General features: G+C 45.2%; 1 protein-coding gene across 2 annotated transcripts in view; it reads right to left on the bottom strand.

Annotated features, from left to right (window-relative positions):
- Lhfpl3 (LHFPL tetraspan subfamily member 3) overlaps positions 1-26,141 on the bottom strand; it is a 517,155-nt gene that overhangs the window by 25,399 nt on the left and 465,615 nt on the right. The window contains exon 3 of one of the 2 annotated variants that reach the window (XM_045136192.1): positions 19,752-19,799. The exons of the other annotated variant lie outside the window; for it this stretch is intronic. Coding sequence (XP_044992127.1) covers positions 19,783-19,799 — 17 coding nt within the window. The 3' untranslated portion in view covers positions 19,752-19,782. The remainder of the gene's footprint in view (positions 1-19,751; positions 19,800-26,141) is intronic. 2 annotated transcript variants of the gene reach the window in all.

Genomic DNA, 26,141 nt, shown 5'->3' with positions numbered 1-26,141 from the left:
TCCTTCTTCTTTTTCTCCAGGTGGGGTCTCACTCTAGCTCAGGCTGACCTAGAATTCACTATGTAGTCTCAGGGTGGCCTTGAACTCCTGGTGTTCCTCCTACCTCTACCTCCTGAGTGCTGGGATTAAATGTGTGCACTACCATGCCCAGCTTACTTTTCTCTCTGCGCTTCAGGAACATTCTCTGTCTCTCTCTCTGTGAAGTAAATAAGATATATATATATATATATATATATATATATATATATACACACACACACATATACATACACACACACACACACACACACACACACACATACACACAAGAGACACTACCATCCATCTAGAAGGTGGGTAGTGAAGATTAGAGGTATGATTTACAGTGCCTGGAGGTGGCAAAGCTCCTAAGCAGCCCAGGCAGAAGTTCACTTTTGCAGGCCATTTCATCTGCATTTCAGTTCAGAAGATCTAGGATTGGAGGTTTTAACTAGCCTTGGGTCTATACCTCTTTATTTTTTTATTTTTTATGTAAGGTCTTGCTCTAGCTCAGGCTGACCTAGAATTCACTATGGAGTCTCAGGGTGGCCTCAAACTCATGGTGATCCTCCTACCTCTGCCTCCCAAGTGCTGGATTAAAGATGTGTGCCACCATGTCTGGCTTTTTTTCCTTTCATTCTTTGACATTGGAAAATTGATTGCTGGATGATGTGGTAGAGAGAACGCAGCATCACTGGCCAGAGCAAGTGCCCACCTATTGCTTCCAGGAATGAGAAAGCAGAAGGGCAGCCCGGGCCTGCCCTATTATGGGTGGGTTCCCTGGGTTGGCCGGTTGTGATGCCACCAACGACAGCAGAAAGGTGACAGAGGCATAAAGAAGTGGATTGTCCACATTCCTAAAGAGACCGCCCAGCCATTGTCCCTTACTTGCCTAACAATGTCCCCAGGTCCTGGTTTCCTACCCCCTTATCTCACAAGTCCCCAGGCCATTATTCTTGTCTCACACTCTGGCTATTTTAGATCTCTCCTAAAGGAAACTTGTGTTTAGTCAATTAACAGTTCCTTTGCCTTCCTCACCTTTCCCCAACTGAAAAAGCCCTATAGAGCCCACTACCTAAAATCTCAGGCTGGCTGGGCTCTCTTGTGAGCCAGCCCTGGCAGCTCGTGCTTTTCCCGAATAAAAGCTTTTGTCTTTGTCTCAGAGCGGTTTGTGTGGTCTTGATCACTCCCGAACCTTACATACCCCAGGCTTTGAAGGAGAGAATAACTCCCAGATGTCAAAGTGATGTTAAAGGGAGATCTCCTAAAAGGGAAAGTGTCCCTGATCTCTCTCTCACTGTCTTGAAGGCTCTCCTCTGACCATATTTGAACACAAGGATGTCTAGCATTCACACGGTTAGTTGAGCTTCTAGAATCACCTTTCCTGAGGTAGATTTGGATCTTACTTCCTGACTTCAAAAAGGAGCTATGAAAAAAAAAATCTATTTTTATTAATTATAAAACTGTTGTCAGAGGCATGGTTTCTCTAAATTATCTGGGTTGGGAATGCCTGACACTAGAGGAAGTTTGTTTCACAAGAAGTTTACTTTGGAATTCATTTCTAGGAATGTCTCTTTCTCCTCTTGAGAAAATAGTACATTGCTTCTATCTCAATAATGAGAATTGTGCAGCTTGCACAGAGGCTTAGCAAATCATTACTTGGCATTCACAGCTATAACAGATATATGCTGTGAATAATCACATTGCAAACAGCACATTCATTATTCAACACTAGAGTCTTTAATAATCAATGCTACCTGCCTCTTATGTGCCCTGGTGTCCCCTCCATTGACCAGATGGTCAATCTACCAGATTATTATTATTATTATTATTATCCACCAGGTTTCCTCTTCTGTGAATTTTAAATTCTTTTATTCTGTTAATTAATTAAAAGTGATTTACATAAATTTTTTGTCTGAGGACCAAGTATTCATACTCACAAGCCTACGAGGGATATTTTACATTCAAACCATAGCAGTGGCTAAAAAATTTCCAATTTACTGATTAATGTTGTTTGATAAGGTCTGAAGGAGATTAGAAATGATTACCTACTTAAACTGATAGCTTTTAAAAAATATTATTTCTTCATTTTTATTTGAGAGTGACAGAGAGAGAGAGAGAGAGAGAGAGAGAGAGAGAGAGAGACAGAGAGAATGGGCACACCAGGGCATCCAGCCACTGCAAATGAACTCCAGGTGCGTGTGCTCCCTTGTGCATCTGGCTAACGTGGGTCCTGGGGAATCAAGCCTCCAGCCGGGTCCTTAGGCTTCACAGGCAAGCGCTTAACCACTAAGCCATCTCTCCAGCCCTAAAAATATTTTTTAATATTTTATTTATTCATTTATTTGAGGGAGAGAGAGAGAGAGGAAGAGGGAGATAGAGACAGCGAGAATGGGTGTGCACCAGGGCCTCCAGCCACTACAAAGAGACACATGCACCACTTTGTGCAAATGGCTTCGTGGGTCCTGTGGAATCGAACCTGGGTCCTTAGGTTTCATAGGCAAGCACCTTAACTGCTAAGCCATCTCTCCAGCCCTGACTGATAGCTTTTGATTGCCTTTCCTCCATCTGGCTTTCTGTCCTAATTTGCTGACCTCTTTAGATTATGTCACTTGGATTTTAATGCCTTCTGGCTTGAGCCAAAAGGAAAGCCAGCAGGAGAAGGGAAGGAGGATGAAAGAAATGTTGCTGTGTTTTCTCTCCTAAGGGTCACAGATAGGGGGCGGTGTTCTTGCCTAGGAAGCCAGGCCTCTCCTAAACCACGGCTTGAGCTCCCTTTGCTGTGTAAAGAGCTGAGTCACTGATGAATCCTGGATTATCTGGTTTGAGAAAGCCATCTGTCTCCCGCTGAGGTCTGAGCGACACAGGCCCAGTCCTCACAGGAACTCCTTAGGGTAGATCCTACTGTTCCTTTATAGAGAAGAAAAAAAAAATGAAGTAAATTTCCCAAAATCTTATCAGTGGGAAGCCATAGAGCTCAATAGCAAGACCAGATTTGTCTCGTGCCCTTTGGTCTACCTTATGTCCTCGTATGTGGGTGAAGGGTTTTTGGTGCTGTTTTTGTTTACATTCTTCCTCATTGAAAATAAAAAAAAGACCAATATAACTAAGAAATAACAAAATGGTTTATGTTACACTTGAAGTTTTGTATCGGCAGTGAGGTGGAGGGTTAATCTGGTATCCTCTATTGTGTGCCTTGGGTTTCCTTTTTCTCTTAAATGACAACAAAAAAAACAAGGAACAAAGACAACAAAAAAAATTTAGGGGGACTGAGGATGTAGCCCCGTGCACAGTCTTTGCTTGGCACTGCTAAATCACTGGTTCAATCCTCAGAAAGAAAACAAGACAAAACGATAAAGCAACGCCACCTAATTGTCAGTGGTAGTGAGAAGCGCAGGACTGGGGAAAACACTGGAAATGGCACCGTCTCCCTTGTCTCCTGTAGTTGTGTTGATAAGAGCATTGTCCAGAGGGGAAAAAAAAATCGAAATGAAGATTACATTTTCCTGTCTGCTTCGGGCTGCGTTCTCAGTATGCTTTATGCGCCCCTGTCAAACTTGGCGACAGGAGATGTAACGTTATTTAAGTATCTGATTTAATTTTCTAGTTCTTAGCAAAAACAAAGGAAGAATGCCAGAAGAGACAGGCGTTCACTGGTAGAGCTTGGCATTTCTTCTATAAATAATTTACATTCTAGGGATAAGATACACATCTTAATGCTTGAAGCTGGCTATATAAGATCGCCTTTTGTTTTTGCCTTTTCGAGGTAGGGTCTCACTCTAGCCCAGGCTGACCTGGAATTCACTATGTAGTCTCAGGGTGGCTTTGAACTCATAGCGATCCTCCTATCCCTGCCTCCCAAGTATTGGGATTAAAGATGTGCACCACCACGCCCTGTAGGGCCACCTTTTCAAGTACTTAGAATGGGCTTTTTTTTGGGGGGTGCTGGTGGTGGCTGAAACACTGTGATGCTCTTATGAGAGGCAGCAAGAGGAAGGAAGTGTAGTGGAAGGGACCCTTTGACTCCACCACAGGGCTCCCTTTGGAGAAATCCAGAACCTATAACCTGTTTAGCTCAATCAAGAACTCCTAGGATGCCATCAGCTTTTTTTTTTTTTTTTTTTTTTGGATAGACAGACCTAGTAAATCATTACTTGGTGTTATAACAAATATATGCTGTGACTAATCACACTGCAAACAGCTCATTCATTATTCAACACTAGATTCTTTGATAATCAGCACTACTTGCCTCTTATGAGCCCTGATGGCCCCTCATTTGACCATCTTTGTTGTCCACCAGATTTGCTCTTTTGTGAATTTTAACTTCTTTTCTTTTGTTAATTAAATTAAATTAAGAGGATTTATACGAATTCTTTTTGAGGCAGGGCTTTATTACATAACCATGGCTGTCCTGGTGCTCATTTTATAGACCAGGCTGGTTTCAAACTTGTGGAAATTCTCCTGCCTCACTTTCCCCAGTGTTTGGAATACAAATGTGTGTGAGCCACAACACGAAAAACTTAATTTGTGGTACTGGGGATTGAATTTAGGGCTTCCTACATGGTAGGAAAATGCTCTACCAAGGGGCTACGTCTCTAGTCTTTTTTTCTTTCACTTTTTAAAAAGTTTCAGGGGCTAGAGAGATGGATTTGCAGTTAAAGTGCTTGTCTTTGAAGCCTAAGGACCCAGGTTCGATTCCCTAGTACCCACATAAGCCAGATGCACTAGGTGGCACCTGCATCTGGAGTTTGTTTGCAGAGGCTAGAGGCCCTGGTGTGCCCATTCTCTCTCTGCTTCTCTCTCTCTCTCTCTCTCTCTCTCAAATACAAATAAATGAAAAGTTTCATGCAGCCAAAGAAATGGCTTAGCCAGGTAAGACACTTGCTTTTCTACTCTGGCTTCTTCACATGTGTGCATGGGATGTGAACAGCTGCACATACATGTACATATACTATACACACACATACACACACACACAGTTTCATTAAATTGCCCATGCTGGCCTTGAACTCATTCGGTAGCCTAGGCAGGCCTTGAACTGGTGATCCTCCTGCTTCAGCTCCCAAGTAGCTGGGGTTATAGGCCTGCACCCCTAGGCCCAGCGCTATGAATTCTTTATACAACATATATGTTACAGTTTTAATTGGAAATGTTCCCCCACTTGCTTTTGCTTGGAACACTTGTTCCCGAGTTGGTGGTGCTATTTCAGCAGGCCACAGGCCCTTCAGGAGTGGGGTCTCACTGATGGAAGTAGGTCATGAGGGACGGGCCTTTGAGTGTTATGGTCTGATCCCTGCTTCTGGCCTTGCTCGCTTTGCTTCCTGGTCCACTGGGAGGTGATGTGCGTAGCCTCGCCCATGCTCCCTGCTGCCGGGAGCAACTGTACCTTCCCCACCATGGTACACTAAAACCCTCTGAAACCATGAGTCAAAATAGTTCTTTTCTCCCCTAAGTTGTTCTATGTATTTTGGTCATAGTTATGCAAAAGTGACTAGAACAGTCTGAATATAATCCTTAGTTGATTTAATGTTTGGAAAATTCCTTTTCCAGAACTACACACTATCTTTGTTTTTCATTTAAAAAAAAATTTTTATTAGCATTTCCCATGATTATAAAAAAATATCCCATGGTAATTCCCTCCCTCCCCCCCACCACAGACTATCTTTTAAGTCAGTTATAGTATCTTTGGCTATATGGAAATTGAAACTTCCTTTTCTTTTTGCTTGTTTTTGGTTTTTTGAAGTAGTGTCTCACTCTAGCCCGGGCTGACCTGGACTTCACTATGGAGTCTCAGGGTGGCCTCGAACTCACGGCGATGCTCCTACCTCTGCCTCCCAAGTGCTGGGATTAAGGGTGTGCGCCACCACGCCTGGCTGACACTTTCTTTTTAAAACATTGAAGAAAATAATTTTCTCGATCTATTTATTGGTGAGGTGGGGGAGAGAAAGTGAAAGAGAGAAAGAGGGAAGGATTATATATGGAGAGAGAGAGGGAGAGAGAGAGAGAGAGAGGCAGAGAGGGAATGAATGGGCACGCCAGAGCCTCTTCCTGCCTTCGCCCCATCTCCGGGTCTTGATATTCTACAGCCTGACCTCACTTGCTGTTCCTCCCGCCGCAGCATACTGCTGGCTTCTCACCCTGCTGTCCTGCCGCACCTTCTGGAACCGTAACCCTGGGCACAGCCTTCCCTTCGCTCAGCCACTTCTTGTCAGGTACTTGGTTACAGCAATGACTAATGTGACCTAATGCCCTTCAGTTATGCTTAGTGATTTTTCTTAAAAAAACTAAGAGTATATTTAGCTACTTTACGGGTTTGTTTTTGCCTGTGTGTGTGTGTGTGTGTGTGTGTGTGTGTGTGTGTGTGTGTGGTATATACACATGTATGTGCCCTTGCTGTACCATGCACTCATCTGTGGTGCAGGGCAGGCATACTTGGCAGTTTTTAAAAAATATTTATTTCGGGCTGGAGAGATGGCTTAGCGGTTAAGCGCTTGCCTGTGAAGCCTAAGGACCCCGGTTCGAGGCTCGGTTCCCCAGGACCCACGTTAGCCAGATGCACAAGGGGGCGCACGCGTCTGGAGTTCGTTTGCAGAGGCTGGAAGCCCTGGCGCGCCCATTCTCTCTCTCTCCCTCTCTCTGTCCTTCTCTCTGTGTCTGTCGCTCTCAAATAAATAAATAAAAAATTAAAAGAAATATTTATTTTATTTTATTTATTTGAGAGAGAGAGAGAGAGAGAGAGAGGGCACACTGCAAACGAGCTCCAGTCACATGTGCCACCTTGTGTATCTGTTTTTTGTGGCTCCTGGGAAATTGAACCAAGGTCCTTTGGCTTTGCAGGCAAGTGCCTTAACCGCTAAGCCATCTCTCCAGCCCAATACTTTGCAGTTTTTCTTTCTACTATGAATATAGGATGTTTAAAATTTTTGTTGTTGGGCTGGAGAGATGGCTCAGCAGTTAAGGTGTTTGCCTGCAAAGCCTAACGACCCAAATTCTATTCCCCAGTACCCAAGTAGAGCCAGATGCACAAAGTGGCATATGGATTTGGAGTTCATTTGCAGAGGCAAGAGACCTTGGTGTGCCCATTCTTTCTCTCTTTCTCTGTTGGGTGTGGTGGTGCATGCCTTTAATCCTATCACTCGGCAGGCTGAGATAGGAGGCTTGCTGTGAGTTCAAGGCCAGTCTGAGATTGCATAGTGAATATCAGGTCAGCCTGGGCTAAGGTGAGACCCTACCTCAAGCACATCCTCCAAAAATGGTTGTTGGTGGGGCTGGGAAGACAGCTTAGTGGTTAAAGGCACCTGCTTGCAAAACCTGTCAGCCTAGGTTCAAGCCACCCATGTAAGCCAGATGCAAAGAGCATGGCACAAATGTCTGGCACTCTTTTTCTCCCCAAGATTTTGCTAAGTAGCCTAGGCTGCCTGTAACTCACTATGTAGCCCAAGTTAGCCTCGATTTCAAAGCCTTTCTCCTACCTTAGCCTCTTCATACTGGACTTCTGGCATAAGACACCACAAGAAATGACCAGACTTAGCTGGGCCCAGTCTCTGGAATGACCTGGTTAGGAACTCATGATTAAGAGTAGGATCTGAGCTAGAAACAGGGCATCAAAATGCTTAGGAAAAATTTTACAGATTTCTTGAGGTAAAGGAAGTCTTCACTTCTAACTGTCTCCGGGGCAACTCTAAAGGGTCTATAAGACATATTTACACAGCTTCTTTTTTAAAAATTTTTATTTATTTATTTATTTGAGAGTGACAGACACAGAGAGAAAGACAGATAGAGGGAGAGAGAGAGAATGGGTGCGCCAGAGCTTCCAGCCTCTGCAAACGAACTCCAGACGCGTGCGCCCCCTTGTGCATCTGGCTAATGTGGGACCTGGGGAACTGAGCCTTGAACAGGGGTCCTTAGGCTTCATAGGCAAGCGCTTAACCGCTAAGCCATCTCTCCAGCCCTATTTACACAGCTTCTTATCGCCAGTGTGGTGGGCTGGTTTGGAGTCAGCCTTCAGAGCAGGATGTAGTCTGGAATACAGTTTGAATTTACCACCTTTATTTTAACTTGACTTTGCTGCAGAAGCAGTTGTGTGGTACTGATTTTGTGCACCACACCTATTCTTTCCAGAATTTTCAGCTAGAAAACCCCCTGCTTGTTTGTGTACAGGGCCACACTCCTTGTTTACCAGGTATTGTGAAATGAGGGCGACTGCACTGGGAGAGCAGGGAATTTTTCTAGCACCCAGAAAGGAAGCAAAAGATAGACGTTTAGTGCATTGAAAGCTGCTTAAAAACTATTTTCCGGGACTGGAGGGATAGCTTAGCGGTTAAGGTGTTTTCCTACAAAGCCAAAGGACCCAGGTTCGATTCCCCAGGACCCACATTATCCAGATGCACAAGGGGGCACATGAATCTGGAGTTCGTTTGCAGTGGCTGGAGGCCCTGGCATCTCCATTCATTTGCTCTCTCTCTGTCAAATAAATAAACAATAAAATATTTAAAACAAAACAAAACAAACAAAACAAACCATTTTTGGGCTGGAGAAATGGCTTAGTGGTTAAGGTGCATGTCTGTGAAACCTAAGGACACAGATTCAATTCTCCAGGTCCCACGTAAGCCAGATGCACATGGTGGCGAATGTGTCTGGAGTTTATTTGCAGTGGCTGGAGGCCCTGGAGCACCCATTCTCTCTCTCTCTCTGTTTCTATCAAATAAATAAATAAATAAATACATACATACATAAATAAATAAATCTATAAAAATCACTTTCATTCAGATTTCATGACAAAGGGGATTTTGCTCTGAAATTCACTACGCCCAGGAAGTAAAGATTTGCTTGAGTAAGAACAAACTGGCAAACGTTAGTCTGATATCACAATAATGCAGTAGGACTGGAAATTAATTCTTCTGGGAGTTAAAAATAAATTTTTTTTTTGAAAGGCAGGTCAGCCTTGAAACAGATAAGGAGGTTGGGGATTCTAAGTTTTACTTCTGGATCACGTGATCGAATGTGTCCATAATGGTGAGTTCCCTGAGGCACACATTTATTCATCTTGTATCCCAAGAGACCGGCACAAGACCTGGCATGTACTGAATGCTTGATGGGTCTAATGCAGCACGAACAACCATTGGAATAGAAATGAGGAGGCCTTATGATATCATATGCTGGTTGCGTTCTATAGCATCACTTCCTAGCACTGCATGCTTTGGGAAAGGAAAACTGCGACAGCGGGAATGGTGGTGAATAGAGCCTGTGTATTAGAAGCAGGCTGGTGGGCGAGAGTCCTGTTCCATTGTTCACAGATCAGAGTCCCACTGAGTTACAGTGAGGTTTGGACATCTGTAAGATGGGGACAATGCCTACTTCATAGGTTATATTGAGGGTACAATGAGATACCATAGGCAAAACCTCTAACATAGAGCAAAATCATAATAATGTGAGGGGATTAGGAGGAGTCTCCTAGCTATTATTATTATTATTATTATTATTATTATTATTATTATCTTTTATCTCAATCTTCTCCAAGATTCACTCTTCATCCCTTTAATGCAGGCTGAAGTTTGCCAATGTATACTGAGCATGTAGGATGTCAGTTCATAGAGAAGCTCTGGGGATTACTTTATAAAGATAACAAACAGGGAGGGAGGGTATCACCATGGGGTATTTTTTTTATAATCATGGAAGTTGTTAATAAAAAAAATTAAAAATAATGAACAACAATTTTAAAAAAAATAAAAGAAATGAAAACAAAAAACAAGATAACAAACACAGTGCCTCAGTTGACAGGCAGTGTCACTCCATGCTGACTGCACGGAATGTTAAAAGAAATCTGTATTCAATTTTTGGGAATTACAAGACATACACACTAGCCATACTAAGCAAGTGCCTCCAAGACCTTACATGTGTAATAAGTGGAATGTTTGGATCCTTGGATTTTTGAAAACATCAATCTTCACTGAAACTAACGAAATTGTCTAGAGGTCTGCTGGCTTCCAAAAAGAAAAGAAAAGAAAAATGCCTAGAGTCAGTAGCTCTGGGCAAGGTGCAGACATCAGTATTTTAAACAATCCCCTAGAGGGCTCTGCTACCACACTTCAGGGAAACTTCAAGATTTCTGAGACATCCTAGAGGTTAGCTAAAGATGGGATAGACACTCATCTAAATAACATTCTGCTCTTTTGGCTTTCCTTCTTTGATGCTCCTGTGGGTGAACGAATGATAGAATTAAAATTGCCTTTAGTAATGAACAGGGTTGGGAGGGGATGCACCTAGGTTAAGTACTGGTACAGACACTTGGGAGATCTTCCATAAATATCTAGAATTATTTGGACACACAGCTGTCTGAAAAAAATATCTAGAGGGCTATTTATTTATTTATTTTTGGATCGTTGAGCTTTTGGAGTCTGTTTCTCAGTCTGACATTTCAGGAGGACTGTATTATGTGCTTCAGGATTAAAGGAAGAAATACTCTGTAAAGCTATCATAAATAATTCAAAATCCAAGACAGCTTAATGTGAACTGTAAAAATGTGACCTCCAGTCACACACTAAGTACAAGAAGAATGAATCTAGATCATATATTACTTACTTGGAAGCAAGTGAGAGGCCCATCAGTCTGCAGGGAAGCCACATTTTTATGCCGGAGTTTCTAAGGACTTTAAGTCTTGACTCTGCATTTGACCTCCAGTTGAGGTCAGCATTCTGCATGTGACCATGGCATGGAGGTGTGGGGACCCCTCGCCCTTTCCCACCAAGCTGTCATTGTAAAATGGTGTCTTGAAAGGGACTTAAGATTCAATTATTAATCAGAATCCATTTAACAGGCTGTTGATGCCAGGAATGATTTTTTTTTTTTTTTCAATTTGCAAAACCAGGATGGCTGTTCAAGGAGAATGGTACAATTTCACAGGAAATACATTAAGCCTCCCACGTCTGCCTAAAGAGCTTAGCCAGGCAAAGCTTGGGCGAGTGTGGGTAAAGGTGTGCTTGGCTGGATGCATTACTAGTCGATGGAGAGTCATTAGGAGGACTTTATAAACCATAGCAAGCCTTACTTTAAGTAAGGTTTTCTTGACCTGGGAGAAGGGCCAAATTGCCTTACTTTCCCTTCCCAAAAATCTCATTTAGAATGTAGCCCCACACCATTTCTTTAGGCAAATGGTGTTATGGTGCTATGGAAATCACGTTATCTGTATTTAATTCTACTCTACTTTTTTTTCCCTCTGCACTCAAGTTATGAGAAGCTACATGCTTGTTAATTGTCTTCTGAGGCGGCAGACTTGACAGGCAAGTGATAAATGACCTAACTCATTTGTGAGGCTCTGGAAACATTAGACAATTCATGCTGAATATAAAAACCTATCTAGTCAAAAAGGGTCTCTCATAATTGATGAATTGATCCTACCACCAAACTATTACAATGCCCTGTGCATGTAATGCCCCGTTGGAGCCAGCCCCTCCTTTCTGTGACAAAGCACCTGACCAAAAGCAGTTTATGGGAGGAAAGGGTTTATTTTGGCTTACAGCCTTGAAGGGGAGACTCCATGATGACAGGGGAAAATGTGGCATGAGCAGAGGCCAGATGTCACCTCTTGGCCAACATCAGGACAACAGCAGCAGGCAAAGGGAAGCAGGCTTATAATACCTAGAAGCCTGACCCCCAACAACACACTTCCTCCGGGAAGGATCTGATTTCCAGATTGCCATCAGCTGGGGATTAAGCATCAAGAACACATGAGTGTATGGGGAATGCCTAATTCAAAATATACCTATTTGGCACAGGAGATGTTTTGAGCTGCTGATTTTGAGAAATTGTAGGCAAGGGAGCAGCTCTGAAGAGTAGAAATCACCCTTTGGTGAGGGAATTTACACGTACAAGAGGAATCTCTCGGTAGTGTATTTCCTCTCTGTAACAGGAAGTAAAGGATGACTCTAAACCCCAGAGACTTTTCAGTGGTGACAACATTGACCTAAGTGCACAGAAAATAGCCTGAACTTCTAGACTGTGTTTTTCCTGGTCACCTCCCCATGACTGCCGTGCAGTTTAAAATGTAACACTGCTCACAACTACCTCTGCTGAGATTTGCTGATGTCTCTGGACATCACCCATGCATGCAGAGCTGTAAGCCTACTTATTTTATATTATCTTTTTATTTAGGCATGGTTTCCCTCTAGTGCAGGCTGTCCCCGAATGCATGACGATCTTCCTTCCTCATCATTCAGAGTGCTGAGATTAAAGGCATGTGTGCCAGATGTGATGGCGCCCACCTTTAATCCCAGCACTTGGGAGGCAGAGGTAGGAGGATTTCCATAGGTTCGAGGCCACCCTGAGACTACGCAGTGAATTCCAGGTCAGCCTGAGCTAGAGTGAAAACCTACATTAATAAATAAATAAATATATAAATAAATAAAGACATGTACCACCACATGCCCAGCTAAACTTGTTTATTTTTTTTTGCCTGTTAATTTGCCTTTTTGTGTTGTGGGTCTGTCCCAGCTAAGGACTCAGAGAGAGAGGCAAGACTTCCTCCCTGCCTTCCCGGACAGTTCTCCTAAGTGCAAGGGTCTCTTTTACGTCTACGTTTTCTTCTTTTTAAAATAATCTGTATGCTAGGCAGGGCAACACACTCCTGTAATCCCAGAACCTGGGAGGCTGAGCTAGGAGCATGGAGAGTGGGTGGTCAGCCTGGGTTAGTGTGCGTCACGGTCAGGTTCGCATGGCTGGTAGAAATCACCTGACCAAGAGCAGCTTGTGGGAAAAAGAGGGTTTATTTTGGCTTATAGACTTGAGGGGAAGCTCCACGATGGCAGGGGAAAATGACATGAGCAGAGAGGGTGGACATCCACCCCTGGCCAACATAAGGTGGACAACAGGAACAGGAGAGTGTGCCAAACACTGGCGAGGAGACACTGGCTATAACACCTATAAGCCCGCCCCCAACAATACACGGCCTCCAGGAGGCATTAATTTCTAATTGCCATTAGCTGGGGAACCTGGCATCCAGAACACCTGAGTTTATGGAGGACACTTGAATCAAACCATTGCATGCAGTGAGTTTGAGACTAGTCAGAGCAGCATAGTGAGATCCTGTTTCAAAAAACAAAATAAGAGCTGGAGAGATGGCTTAGCGGTTAACCACTTGCCTGTGAAGCCTAAGGACCCCAGTTCAAGGACCACGTTAGCCAGATGCACAAGGGGCACATGTATCTGGAGTTTGCCGTGGCTGGAGGCCCTGGTGTATTCAGGTTCGATTCCCCAGGACCCAGGTAAGCCAGATATACAAGGTGGTACATGCATCTGGAGTTCATTTGCAGTGGCTGGAGGCCCTGGCTCCCCATTCTCTCTGTCTCTCCCTTTCTGTTAAATAAATGAATAAAATAAAATAAAAAAAACAACTACATAATGAGATTAGGAGTGAGAATGGGCTTGCCTCTCATTGAGCAGTGACCCCCTGTCTAGGGAGGGGAGGTGAGATCCGACCTAGAGTTCTGAGGGGTAGGAGAGTGGATGGGAATCCACTCCCTGGGAGGTGAGGAGATGGGAGGAGGAGAGGCTAGAAGGAAGCAGGGCACCTGAACATTCTCTTTTCTATGCTCTACTTCCACTATGAGCCTCTTTTCTTCCTCCTCCCCCACTTCCTTGCCGCTTTGCCATCATTTTAAGCACCGTGTGTGAGGATGTTGGGAGCAGTGGGCTGGTCCTCTGCTTTTCTCGTCACCGAGTCAGCTCAAACGTTATCAGCTAACATCCCTGACCCACATGCGTGGCTTCCTTGTTTCCCTCTGTTGCTTTCCTTTTTCTTTTTCACTTCTCTTTTCTCTCTCTATGAAGAGAGAGCCATAGCTCAATTATGTTTTGCAGTTCATTAAGGTGTGGTCTCCAACAGGCAGGGTGTATGCCCTCAGACGTGTGCTGGGGAGGCTTCGATCTTCTGGTATGTGTGTGTGTGTGTGGGGGGGGATCCTGCTTCCCAGGATGGTGGGGATCCCAAGAGAAAGAAAGAGGAGAAGGAGGGGGAAAAAAAGCTAGTGAAAGTCACAGACGAATGGCAAAGAGGTGGAAAGAAAATATGGGAGAGTGGCTGAGGGGAAGAAGACGGGAAAAGGCAGAAAGAAATTAAGGAGGAAAGGGAGGGAGGAAAGAGGAAAGAAAGGAAGAAGAAAAGGAAGGAAGGGAAGAGGAGGAAGAGACCAAGAAAGCCAGCTCTCCGCAGTCTGGAAGGGACAGAGGCTGAACAGGCCCCTCTTTGCAGCCCTGAGGGCTGGGTGTCCTGGGGGCTTCTCTGGTGGCCTGTGACAGGTGTCAGCACCAAGCTACTTGCTCTGCTCCTGTCAGGGGCCTGAAAATGAGATTCCACAGTAGTTCTTTCCAAGCCTCTCCCAACAAATTCGTGCCTGAGCAGGTGTAGGTACCCTAAGGAGAACAGGGGTGTGACTAGGGCTAGATGGGGGAGTCAGGTGGGCCAGGGGAACAAGCGCAGGTCTCTTCTGGAGCTCTCAGGAGGCTCAGAGCTGAAAAGAGGAGCACTGGAATCTGACCTTCACGATATGAACTCAATTTTTTTCCCCCAGGGGGGCTAATGCAATGCCTGCAAAACCTGAGTGTACTTATAACCTAAAAAGACAGTGTTTCAGGTATCCCCTGGCTGGCTTCAAACGTGCTATATAGTCGAGGATAACCTTGAACTTCTGATCCTTCTGCTTCTGCTTCCCGAGTGCTGGGTTTAGAGGCACGCACTACCATGCTTGGTTTATTCAGTGCTGAGGATTGAACCCAGGGCCTCACGCATGCTGGGCAAACACTCTACCAACTGAGCTACAACATCCCCAGCCCGTAGCTTTTTTTTTTTCCAGTGGCATTACCATGAACTCTCCTTTTGGGTCCCATTGGGAAAGGAGCAGTAGGTACAGGAAGATGAAGAAGGGCAGTCTTGCCATGGGATGGACTCAGCCTATGAAGGCTCCCATCTTAATGCTCAGAGATGCAGACTCACAGGGTGCCAGCCCCCTGTCCGGAAACCTCCGCCTCCTTTTCTTGCTGTTCTTTCAGTAATGCACAACCTTTTAGCTTTTGGACCCCGAGGGAGACTTGGCTGCAATTTTCCTTAAGAGGCACCAGGAACTAACAGGTCAAAGGGTAAGTAGGGTTCCATCCAGAGACTTGGGGAACCTTGGGATACTGTTAATTTAATTTTTATGGTTTTAAAAATGTATTTTATTTATTTGAGAGAGAGAGAGAGAGAGAGAGAGAGAGAGAGAGAATGGGCACGCCAGAGCCTCCAGCCACTGCAAATGAACTCCAGATGCCTACACCACCTTGTACATCTGGTTAACATGGGTCCTGGGGAATTGACCCAGGGTCCTTTGGCTTTACAGGCAAACACCTTAACTGCTAAGCCATCCCTCTAGCCCCCAATTTTTATTGTTTTTAGAGAGAGAGTGACGGACAGAGAATTGGCACGCTAGGGTCTCAGCCACTGTAATCAAACGCCAGATGCTTTCGCCACCTAGTGGACATGTGCAACCTTGCATTTGCCTCACCTTTGTGTGTCTGGCTTACATGGGATCTGGAGAGTCAAATATGGGTCCTTAGCCTTTGCAGGCAAGCACCTTGACCACTAAGTCATCTCCCCAGCCCCCAGGTTTGCGTATCTAATGAGTCACTGCTGGTCTGGAGCCCCATTTGGCGAATCAGCAGTTTAGAACAATTAAAACAATCTAGTCTCATGTCAGTCAGGCATAACCTACTTACTCTTCTGGGGAAGTCCCTAGGATCGGTGTTGAGACAGTGGTGGTGGCAGGTTTGCCTCCCATCCGCCTGGGAGGGGAAGAGCAGAGCGAAGGCAAAAGCAGTGCTGGGCCACCTGCCCCGGGCACCAGGCGGATCCCAGAACCCTGAGGAGGTACACTTGTGTGTGTCGGTCTGCTACCAGGCTCTGTGGGCTGGTTCTTGTGGCTCTTGGAGGCTCGGTTAGTCTCAGGGTATCCGCCAGGGGAAAGACACGAAGGACTGGACATATCTAGAGTTCCAGTAGGTGCCAGAGCCCCCTGGAATAACTGGAAATGCACAAGAAAGCAGAGCTCTCCACAGAATGGTTACCAGGGAGAAACCGTATCTGAAAACGATTGCTGGGTATATTCTTTGTCTTTCCCTCCCTCCCCCCTTCCTTCCTTCCTTTCTTTCTCTTCTTTCTTTCTTTTTTTTTTTTTTGAGGTAGGGTTTCACTCTAGTCCAGGCTGACCTGGAATTCACTATGTAGTCTCAGGTTGGCCTCGAGCTCACAGTGATCCTCCTGCCTCTGCCTCCCCTGTGCTGGGATTAAAGGCGTGCGGCACCATGACTGGCCTGCTGTATATATTCGTCTTCTTTTTTTTTTCCTGTTGCATTTTAATTTAATTTTATTTATTTGACACAGAGAAACAGGCAGAGAGGGCAGGAGGGAGGGAGAAGATGGGCGCACTAGGGCCTTCAGCCACTGTAAACGAACTCCAATGCACGCGCCACCTTGTGTATCTGGCTTAGGTGGGACCTGGGGAATGGGACCTGGGGAATCGAACTTGGGTCCTTGGCTTGGCAGGCAAGCACCTTAACTGCTAAGACTGCTGTGTATGTTCTTACGGTGACAGGCCACCAACCCAGTGGACATTTAAGGGGGTCTCAGGCCACCATACTGTCTTTAGTCCATGTAGGATGAGTTTAATGGATGTGCTTGGTTGAGGCTGGCGGGGGCATGTTCTCACAGGAAACCTTCCCTCCCCGCTCTCTCCTCTCACACTTTCCGCTCTCCCTTCCATTTTCACTTGCAGTTCCCACTTTGGTCACTAGAGGTCTCAGCTGGACAACACTTCTCTTAAATGTAAGGGACAGACGTCTGAAAAAGATGATTCCCTCCCAAGCTCAAGCTGGCTGAATTGTTCAGGGAGCTCTTTGGTAAAGGGAGAAGCAGAACGGAGAGCTCCTGTCCCACTTGCCTGCAGCACTCTTCGCGGGATGACTAGCCTCGCATGACTTCCTAAGGGTGCCATTTTCCTTGCCAATAAGGGGCCAGCTGATTCTGTCTATGATTTCCAAAATAGCTGCTGCCTCGATGTAAACAGGTGGACTGACATTGCTCAGTCTTAAGTGTCATACAAAGGCAGCTTTAAGAGCCCCTCACACTTCCCAGTCCGTGTGCTACTTCTAATACTTTTCCTGGCCAAAATTCAACAGCTGAAATTTTATTTGGGTAATGCTTTCTGAGTCCACACCTCTTTGCAGTATTACATTTTTGTTCAAAATCATCAGAACCTAAAAGTACTCATGAAACTATTGTCTCGGTGCCATTCCTTATCCTGTCCTGCTTCTCCCATTCAAGTTCGAAACCGTGTCAAATCCAGGATTTGTAGCTTCTCTGTAGACTATTTTGGAAAATGCTGCATTTTCACCAAAACTCAACTGCTCCAAAATGTTAAATTTAATGATAACTTTTTTTTGCCCTGTGGAAAAAAAAAAAGATTCATTATCAAGATGTCCTATATTTGCCATGGAAAAAGAAATCTTTACTGAAATGACATGGCGTGTTTGGTCAATGTCTGGATTTCTGTAACTTTGTGTAAACAGAGGGATGCATCTCTCCAAACTGTGCTGAACCCTTGACACGCGTGGGTTTCTCTTCCTGCCTTTTTGGCTTTCATGGTTATTCTGTGTTTCAGACTTGCATGGCCTTGTTAACTCGGTTGGCAACACAGGTGAGAATGTCACCTTCACCCAGTGTTCTTTACAAGTTTCAGAGCTCCAATCAGGAAAGGAGCTGAAGAGATCAGCACGTTTTCTGTGCTTTCCGTGGGTGTCTGAAATCACATGAAGGGCAACCTGAAGTTTCCTCGTCCATCTGATTTCACAGGTCCATGTGAAGGATGCAGGGCACTTATCTCTCATTCGCGCCTTCTCTTTCTTTGTTCTTGTTCTCTAGTAGCAGAGACTCACAGAGCTCCCTCAGGCTGCTTTCCCATTTGCACAGCACAACTTTCCCCATATATGGCAGAAAATGAACGCCGTGGAGAAGAAGTTGTGTGACAAGGTAGTGCACTTATCTAGCTTGTACGAAGCCCTAGGTCCAATCCGTAGCAACGTATAAGGTAGGTGTGGTGGTGAACTCTCGCCATTGCAGCACCTGACAGGTGAAGACAGAAGTTCAAGACCATCTCGACCACATAATGAATTTGAGACCAGCCTGGGTATTGTAGGAGAGACCTTCTCTCCAAAACGGAAACGACAAACAAATGCAAACCAGCCCAAGATTCACAAACTCGTCACCATGTACTTTTGAAGTCAGCTGCTCTGAATTTATGAATGAAGCGTTCATGATTCAGACAGCCACATGTTCTCCAGCCTGCCCAGGTCTCTGGGATGGAGTCAGGAATGGGACCTGGAGCCCCCCCTTTTTTGGGATACTAACTCCTTTATTTTCTTTTGCTTATAAAAAGTTCTCTGGATGTTGTGTGCAGGGTTCTAGTCCAGGGAAAGGGCTAGGACCCTGTACCAGAGATGTTTTGATGGAAAGAGGAGGATTGGGTTTTGCCCCAGGCTCTGCTTCATCTGAGTCTGAATCATCTTCCATCTACTACAGCTTCCTGAGTGTCTACATAGTGAAATCTTAATGCAGTGCAGAGTCACACATCATGAGAAACCCCTTCAATGTTTGTGTCATTTCAGAAGATACAACTCAATGCATTCAACGTATACTTGAAACATCCATGAAGTTAAGAATATGAAGTAGTTTTAACCTCCAAATCACAGACACGTGTGTGTGTGTGTGTGTGTGTGTGTGTGTGTTTACATGTGTGTTGATGGGCAAGCAATAAGACAGGATTTATTTTATTTGTGGTGCTAGGAGTTGAACCCGTGACCTCCTTCTTGCTAGGCAGGCACTTTGCCACTGAGCTATATCCCCAGCATAGTATTGTAAAAGTTCCAGGTATATGCTTGTCAGGCACAAATATCTCCTCCTCGATTCATTTATTCTGCAAATCTAATTTATCCCATGTGAAGTTCTCTCAAAGCAGCAATAAGGTATAGGTTATATGGAACACCAAAAGGAACTGTGTGTATATGTGTGTGTATACAATGAACAGCCTCTATAGCCCATACTTGGCATTAAAACCCATTATCCTTTTTATGAGGAGATATATATATATATAAAATTTGTTCATCATATCCGTATGTCTATGGAGAAAGTAAATACATTAGAAGACTGATGCTCTTTGCCATGCCTCATTTAGCTCCATTACTCAGCACCATCACGTTCATGTTCACAGAGCATAGCCACTCCTATGACAGAGCAATGGTTCATTTAAGAGCCCCGGCCCCGTGGGCGGTCACGGCTGCCTGGAGCAGCCCACGGCTGAACGTCCACGCTCCGCAGCGGCACGTGGTACACGCCCCGCCTACAGGCTGACCCTCCCCGGCCCGCAGAGCATTTCCACCGGGACTCCCAGCCCCTGAGGGTTGGTGCCCGGCGACAGTCTCTCAACGTTGCCAGGTTCTCTCCTCTATGCTGAGCATTGTGTGCGGGAGAAGCACAGCAACAAAAACCAGGAGCACAACACAGAGGCTCGGTGGCTGCAAAGGGACGGTTCATGCGGCCCAAGTGCCAAGCGCTGGAAGCGGGAGTCAGAAAACAGCGGAGAGAACATGCGGGGATGGAAGGCTGAAGCGTACAAAACACAGCCGAACCCACGAGGAGCCATGCTCACACTTACATGGTGTGGTCTCACACTACCTTAGTTTGCCTTAAGCATTTCCATCATCTGAGAGTATGGGAGGGAAAAACAAGAATGGTTAAAGACAAAATAGGTTAGGAGCTCACACTTCATTTTTTTTTTTTTTAAGACGCAGAAAACAACAAAGTCACTCCTGTCTAGGAATTCCGTTCATGACTCGTGGGAATGGCCAGCGCCACACTGGCTGGCTTCGCACCCTGGGCCTGCTGCTGTCCAGCGGTGACCCTGGGCAAACGCCCCATCTTTCTGTGCCTCCGTTTGTTTCCTTATCTGTAAAATCTAATAGTGGCACTTACCTTAGGAGTGGCGAGGATGTTATGAATTAACACACGGAGAGTATACTTGCAACAGTCCTATTCCAGACTGAACATTACCTACAAGTTCAGAATGATCATGCCATTGCTAATTCTACTTTTGGCTTCCTTAGGCCATACAGCTCAGACTACAGGAATAAAATACTCAGAAAGCCAAGGACTCGGAGAGGATTTTAGCTATTCAGTAAGAAAAAGAATTCAGGCAAAAAGACGAGTTAGAAATGAACGGGTTGAGCAACAGTTCCATATGTTGTTAGGATTCTTCCAGGACATCATCTCAAATTCTAGATCATTCCAAAAGCAATTCAGAGCAGCGTTTGAAGAATGATGAGTCAAATGCAATTGTACGCACACAGATCTACAACACATTGGGGCGTTCCCGCCATGCCTACGCCCTCAGGGCTTGTGCTCTGGTGGGATGGCATCTTGCATCCTCTCAGTTCCCTCCACCCAGTGTCTCTCAGGGAAAGGCTGGAAGGTGTAGGGCGGGGACAAGAGCGGGACTTGAGGATCACTGGCTTGGAGGGGAGCCCTTTGCCCCCCACCCACGCTCTCCCAGAACCATGCAATCAGCTTTTTGCCAAACTTGACATTGTTGTCCAACAAGAAAGAATGGCATAACTTAGTGGAGGGTGACAGCTTTGCGTAAAGGAAACTTGCAAACGAAATGATTCTTAATTGACCTGGATGTAGTCTGCCGACCACCCTCTGTGGCCCTGTCTGGGAACTGTGTCCTCCAGCGAGACATGGCCACTAGGGCCTTGAAATCAAGGCAGCCACGATTACCCACAGGCTTCTGTCATAGGAGGAGGGAAGGGCTCACAGGACGTGTGCTATTCACGAGGCTCAGCAACCCTCAGCCCCATAAAATAGGTGAGCAGTTAGTAGTTGCGGGGGTCAGGGGAGAGGCGCAGCTGCCAGTGAGGTGACATGATCATGTAAGTAAACGCTCTGGTTCACCAACCTGTGCGTGGGTGGAATTATTTCTTTGGTCTATCGTTGGCCTTTCTGCGTGAGGGAAATAGAAATCGACAACCCCGGGAAATGTCACCCACAGGTCCTAGTTGGGCAGTGCTGGTGTACAGTTCGTTTCCCACTTTTCCTCTGAGTGAAAACGAGCCTTTCTGTCATCCAGAGGTGTGCTTGCCCATGGAGATGGGTCTTATTAAAAGCCCGTGGGATCAGGCCGGGCGTGGTGGTGCACACCTTTAATCCCAGCATTTGGGAGGCAGAGGTAGGAGGATCACTGGGAGTTTGAGACTGCATAGTGAATTCTAGGTCAGCCTGGGCTAGAGCGAGACCCTACCTCAAAACACACACACACACATACACACAGAGACATACACACACACAAAACCCCCCACAACAACCATGGGGTAGCACACACCTTGATGTATTGAGTTCCCTTCCTCCCCTGTTCCATGATGTCCTTTTCCTTTCTCTCCAGTGATCATTCCCTGCTTCCCTGTGACTTTCTTTTTGCGCCTTTTTGCTGTTGCCCACACTGCTTCTTACACAGCACTTGTCCAAGGAGGTTTTCAGGATAGGTGGATATGGGTCTCTCTAATTTCCTTCATGAGCATCTGTGTTGGCCTGTGTTTTTTGTTGCTGTTTTGTTTGGGGGGGGGCGTGAGCATTTGGATGAAGTGAATTGATTATTGAAAGTTGGGTCCCAGAAACATCATTTCACATGAAAAACAAAAGACAACATAGGGAGTTTTCAAATGGTAGATGATAGAAGGGCAGGATCAGGAGGAATATGCTGGAATCCATTTAGTGCCTACATAGTGCCCGTTTGCTAGAAAGAGAGAGAGAGAGGCAGAGCTTTACAGGAAGCCCACCTGAAACCGAATGGCAGCTTGTTCAGCTTTGAATGCGGCACGTTTCCCCCACCACACAGAGAACATGAGAGTGTGCATATGGGACTGAGGTGCTCTCAGAAGACCTCTGCTTTGAGCTGGATTTTAACCTGGATCATTTTTTTCACATGTGCATACCTCCTCCCTGGCTGCCCTCCCCCTCACCACCCGGTTGAGTTCCTCAGCTGAGGAGCTGCCAGGTGGGCTGCAGGCTCCTGGAGTCTGGGTTTGTGCTTTTCTTCTCACACAAGCCTTTCACCAGGTCACTTTTAGCGGGGGGGGGGGGGGGGGTCAGGGCAGCCAGTGACCACAGTTTCATTGGTCTAGCAGGGAAGCTGGCTTTTGAAAGACATGGTCTTAGATCTCTCCAATCAGCGGCACTGTTTCAAGGACATGAATTATATTACTCAGACGCCAGAGCAGAGCGACACCTTGCTCTGCTCAACACCTTTTCGAAGGGATGCTATTTATGTCACTAGACCGTTGCTTAGGCGAAAGTGCAAATGAGAGGAAGAGATAGAGGATACTTAGAGAAGCGCAAGGTTTTTCAATCTGAAAAAGTAGGCCTAATGAACTGATGTTTGCAGAAATAGTGACATTTAAACAGAATTATTAAGCAATTAGACATATTATAGCTAGGATGGGAAATATAAGATGATTTCAAAGAGAATCGTTCTAAATTAGCCATTCTCTTGCTTTTGGAGTTACTATCTTGAGTTATCATTTTGCTGTTGGTTTCGCATCAAATGAAGAAGGTCATTATTTTGGCAGAGGAGACTTAGAAAGACATGCTTTCCTTGTGGCTAGGACAAAGGATGCCACATCTTCTTGGGGGAGTGGGGTGCCAGTGATCTCCTCAACCCACAGAAGTATAGCGGGAGGGCTGGAGCCCTTGACACCATGAGGACAAGAGGTGGGCATCATGACTAGGCACAGGATGCATTTTAGTCGAGTTTAGTGGCTAAGAAATGGGACTAGCCTGGATGTCCACCATCAGATGAAAGGCTGAAGAAAACACGGAACATATACACAATGGTGGTTTATTGAGCCATTAAAAGTACAATCAGATTGAGTAAAGGAAAGGTGGAGGGAGGGCTAATCAAAATCTAAGAGGATATGAATAAGTCATATGGAGACCTACTCTTTTGGACAATGGAGCACCCCAGAACCATAGATTGTTGCTAGAAAATTTTCAGTGCCAGGGATAGAATGCCTACTAGTGAGTTGTTGGCCAGGGAGGTCATTTGTTCCCCCAAAACATTACAGGCTATTGCCAAGGCTCTTGGTTTCCCCACCAGGAATAGATGGTAAGACCCTATTGCTGAAGACTCCACATACTTGAGCTGCAAGGTCACTGAGAAATCCTGCTAGAGCTGAGCTGAAAACCTCCTCCATGTAGACAAGCTGACAGAAAGCTGGAAAAAGCTACACTGCATGCAGTTCAATGGAAAAGAAAGAAATCACCAGTGGAGATACTCAACAGTGGACATTGCAAGTCTTAAATTTCGCAAGCCAGGCCAAATAAACCAACACGTACAATAGTGGCATGTCTGTTACGGGAGAAACCAACCATTCTCTAATTGGACTGGAGGCCTGCTCCATGGAAGGGACTACATGCTTGATAGTAGAAATCTATGATAGGGGAAGTTATGAACCCTAGGGGTGTAATGTCTGCTGGTATCTGGCTAAATAAATATAGTATGCTCACCAAACTGCCTGGTAAACACTTCTCTTAATGTTTATACCCATATATTAAAGCTACTCTCACTTTGGATTAGAGAAGCTTCTCTTTTCAGATGGTGTTGACCTTGGGATGACTCAGAAGGCACCGTGGTGCTGAGAAGTGACAGAGGGGTGCTCAGCACTGAAACATCTCTATCACACCTCCTAAATCTCGGTCCATTGTGGAAGAGGTGGTGGAAAGAATGTAAGAGCCAAAGGAAGGGTAGGACTCCTTACAATGCGCCCATCCAGGTACAGAATGGCTTGGATATCCATGACCTCACAGTGCCTGACAGTACTTACACAAGACCATCATATTAGGAGGAAAAGATGATGACATCAAAATAAACGCGAGACTGGTTGAGAGGGGTATGATGGAGAGTGGAGTTGCCAAGGGGAAAGTTGGGGGAAGGGAATTACCATGGTTTATTGTCTATAACTATGGAAGTTTTCAATAAAAAGGCCAGTCTGTTGGGCTTGCCTAAAAAAAAAAAATAAAAGAAAAGGAGACCCCCCCAAGATCTTAGAATGGCCACATAAAGGTGCCTCAAACCATGCACCCACACACAGTACTTGACACATGTGAGGCGTTTGTAAGGGCTGGGGTTGTAGCTCAGTGGTGGAGCGCTTGCCCAGCATGTGTGAGGCACCAGTTTTGATCTTTCCACCACATTAAAAAGAAAGAAAAGATGTCTATTAATCAGTACCATTGCTTGTCATTCTACTTTCTACACTTTAAAAATCCTTTGTTGCGCATTGACAAGAAGCACAAAGATGCAATGTCTCCACCCTGTTCCTCAGATGGAGAAAACACACTGAACTGAATGTTTCTACAGAATGTGCCCCATGGGTCTCTGAGGAAGGATCTGCCATAGCTATAAACTTCTTTGGGGACTCTCTGGGCCTTGAAAGGGATGCCTTAAATCATGAACTTAACTTTCAATTGAGAATCCTCATGGAAAAAGACACATTTTCCTTTTATAACTGGTATAGCAAGACACAAAGCATTGTTCTTGAACCCAAAGACTCCCACATTCCAGAGAAGGTTAAGGCAATGGTGCATAGGTTTTGTCTGTCTTTTCATGAGATGTCTTAGGGAAAAGGAATAAAATCACCCTCCCAAGCACAGAACTCCTCTTTGCCATGACTACAGGCAGACCTTGTACCATCACTCTATGCAGAGGGCTTTACTGAGCCTAAGAATTATTCTTGGACATGTCCTAACCAGATGTTTGAGAACTGCTGGGTTTTTAAAATTTATTTATTTTTATTTGAGACAGAGAGAAAGGGGGAGAGAAAGAGAGAGAATGGGCCTTCTAGGGCCTCTTGTGCATCTGGCTTACGTGGGACATGGAGAATTGAACCTGGGTCCTTAGGCTTCGCAGGTAAATGCCTTAACCTTTAAGGCATCTCTCCAGCCCCCATGCTGGTTTTTTTTTTTTTTTTTTTTTTTTTTGTTGTTGTTCAGAACAGACATAACATTCAATTCCATGCTTACCTGGAATTCACCTTTATGATGGTGTAATCTCAGGCAGGCCATGAACTCACAGTGATCCTCCTTCCTCAGCCTCCTGAGTGCTGGGATTAAAGGCATGCACCACCACACCTAGCTCAATTCTTTATTCTTTTTTTTTTTTTTACTTTTAAAAAATATTTATTAGAGACAGAGGGAGAGAGAGAGAGAAAGAGGGAGAGAGAGAGAGAGAGGGAGACCATGGGCTTGTAAGGGCCTCTAGCCACTGCAAACAAACTTCAGATGCATGCGCCACAATGTGCATCTAGCTAACATGGGCCCTGGAGAATCAAACCTGGGTCCTTAGGCTTCGCAGGCAAGTGCCTTAACCACTAAGCTATCCCTCTTGCCCGGTTTCAGCTTTGTTTCATGTTGTAGTGCATCACGGCAGGGAAGACATGGCGATAGAGGCTGGTCGTACTCAGTCCACAGTGAGGAAGCTGACAGCAATGGATGTCCTTTCTTTCTTTCTTTCTTTCTTTCTTTCTTTCTTTCTTTCTTTCTTTCTTTCTTTCTTTCCTTCTTTCTTTCTTTCTTTCTTTCTTTCTTTTCTGAATGAATGTTCTTTATTCTTTTTGTTTCTTCTTTTGTTCTGGGAATTGAATCTCAGGGACTTAAGCATTCTAGGGAAGCAGTCTACTACTGAGCTCTCTTCCTGTCTAGAACAGACTTAACATTTTTTTTTTTTTTTTTTTTGGTTTTCCAAGGCAGGCTCTCACTCTAGCCCAGGCTGACCTGGAATCCACTATGTAGTCTCAGGGTGGCCTTAAACTCATGACAATCCTCTTACCTCTGCCTCCCAAGTGCTGAGATTAAAGGCATGCACCACCACGCCTGGCTGAGAGTAGGTTTTTATAAAACTAAGAATTGGGTGGGGGTTAAAAAAAGAGACATCGTGGCACATAAAAGAAAAGAATCACTCCTTTAAAATTTATTTATTTATGGGGGGGGGGGGGAGAAA

This window comes from Jaculus jaculus, chromosome 16, assembly GCF_020740685.1.
Source record: "Jaculus jaculus isolate mJacJac1 chromosome 16, mJacJac1.mat.Y.cur, whole genome shotgun sequence".
In the NCBI taxonomy this organism is placed as follows: Eukaryota; Metazoa; Chordata; class Mammalia; order Rodentia; family Dipodidae; genus Jaculus; species Jaculus jaculus.
This window is presented reverse-complemented; position numbering and strand designations above follow the sequence as displayed.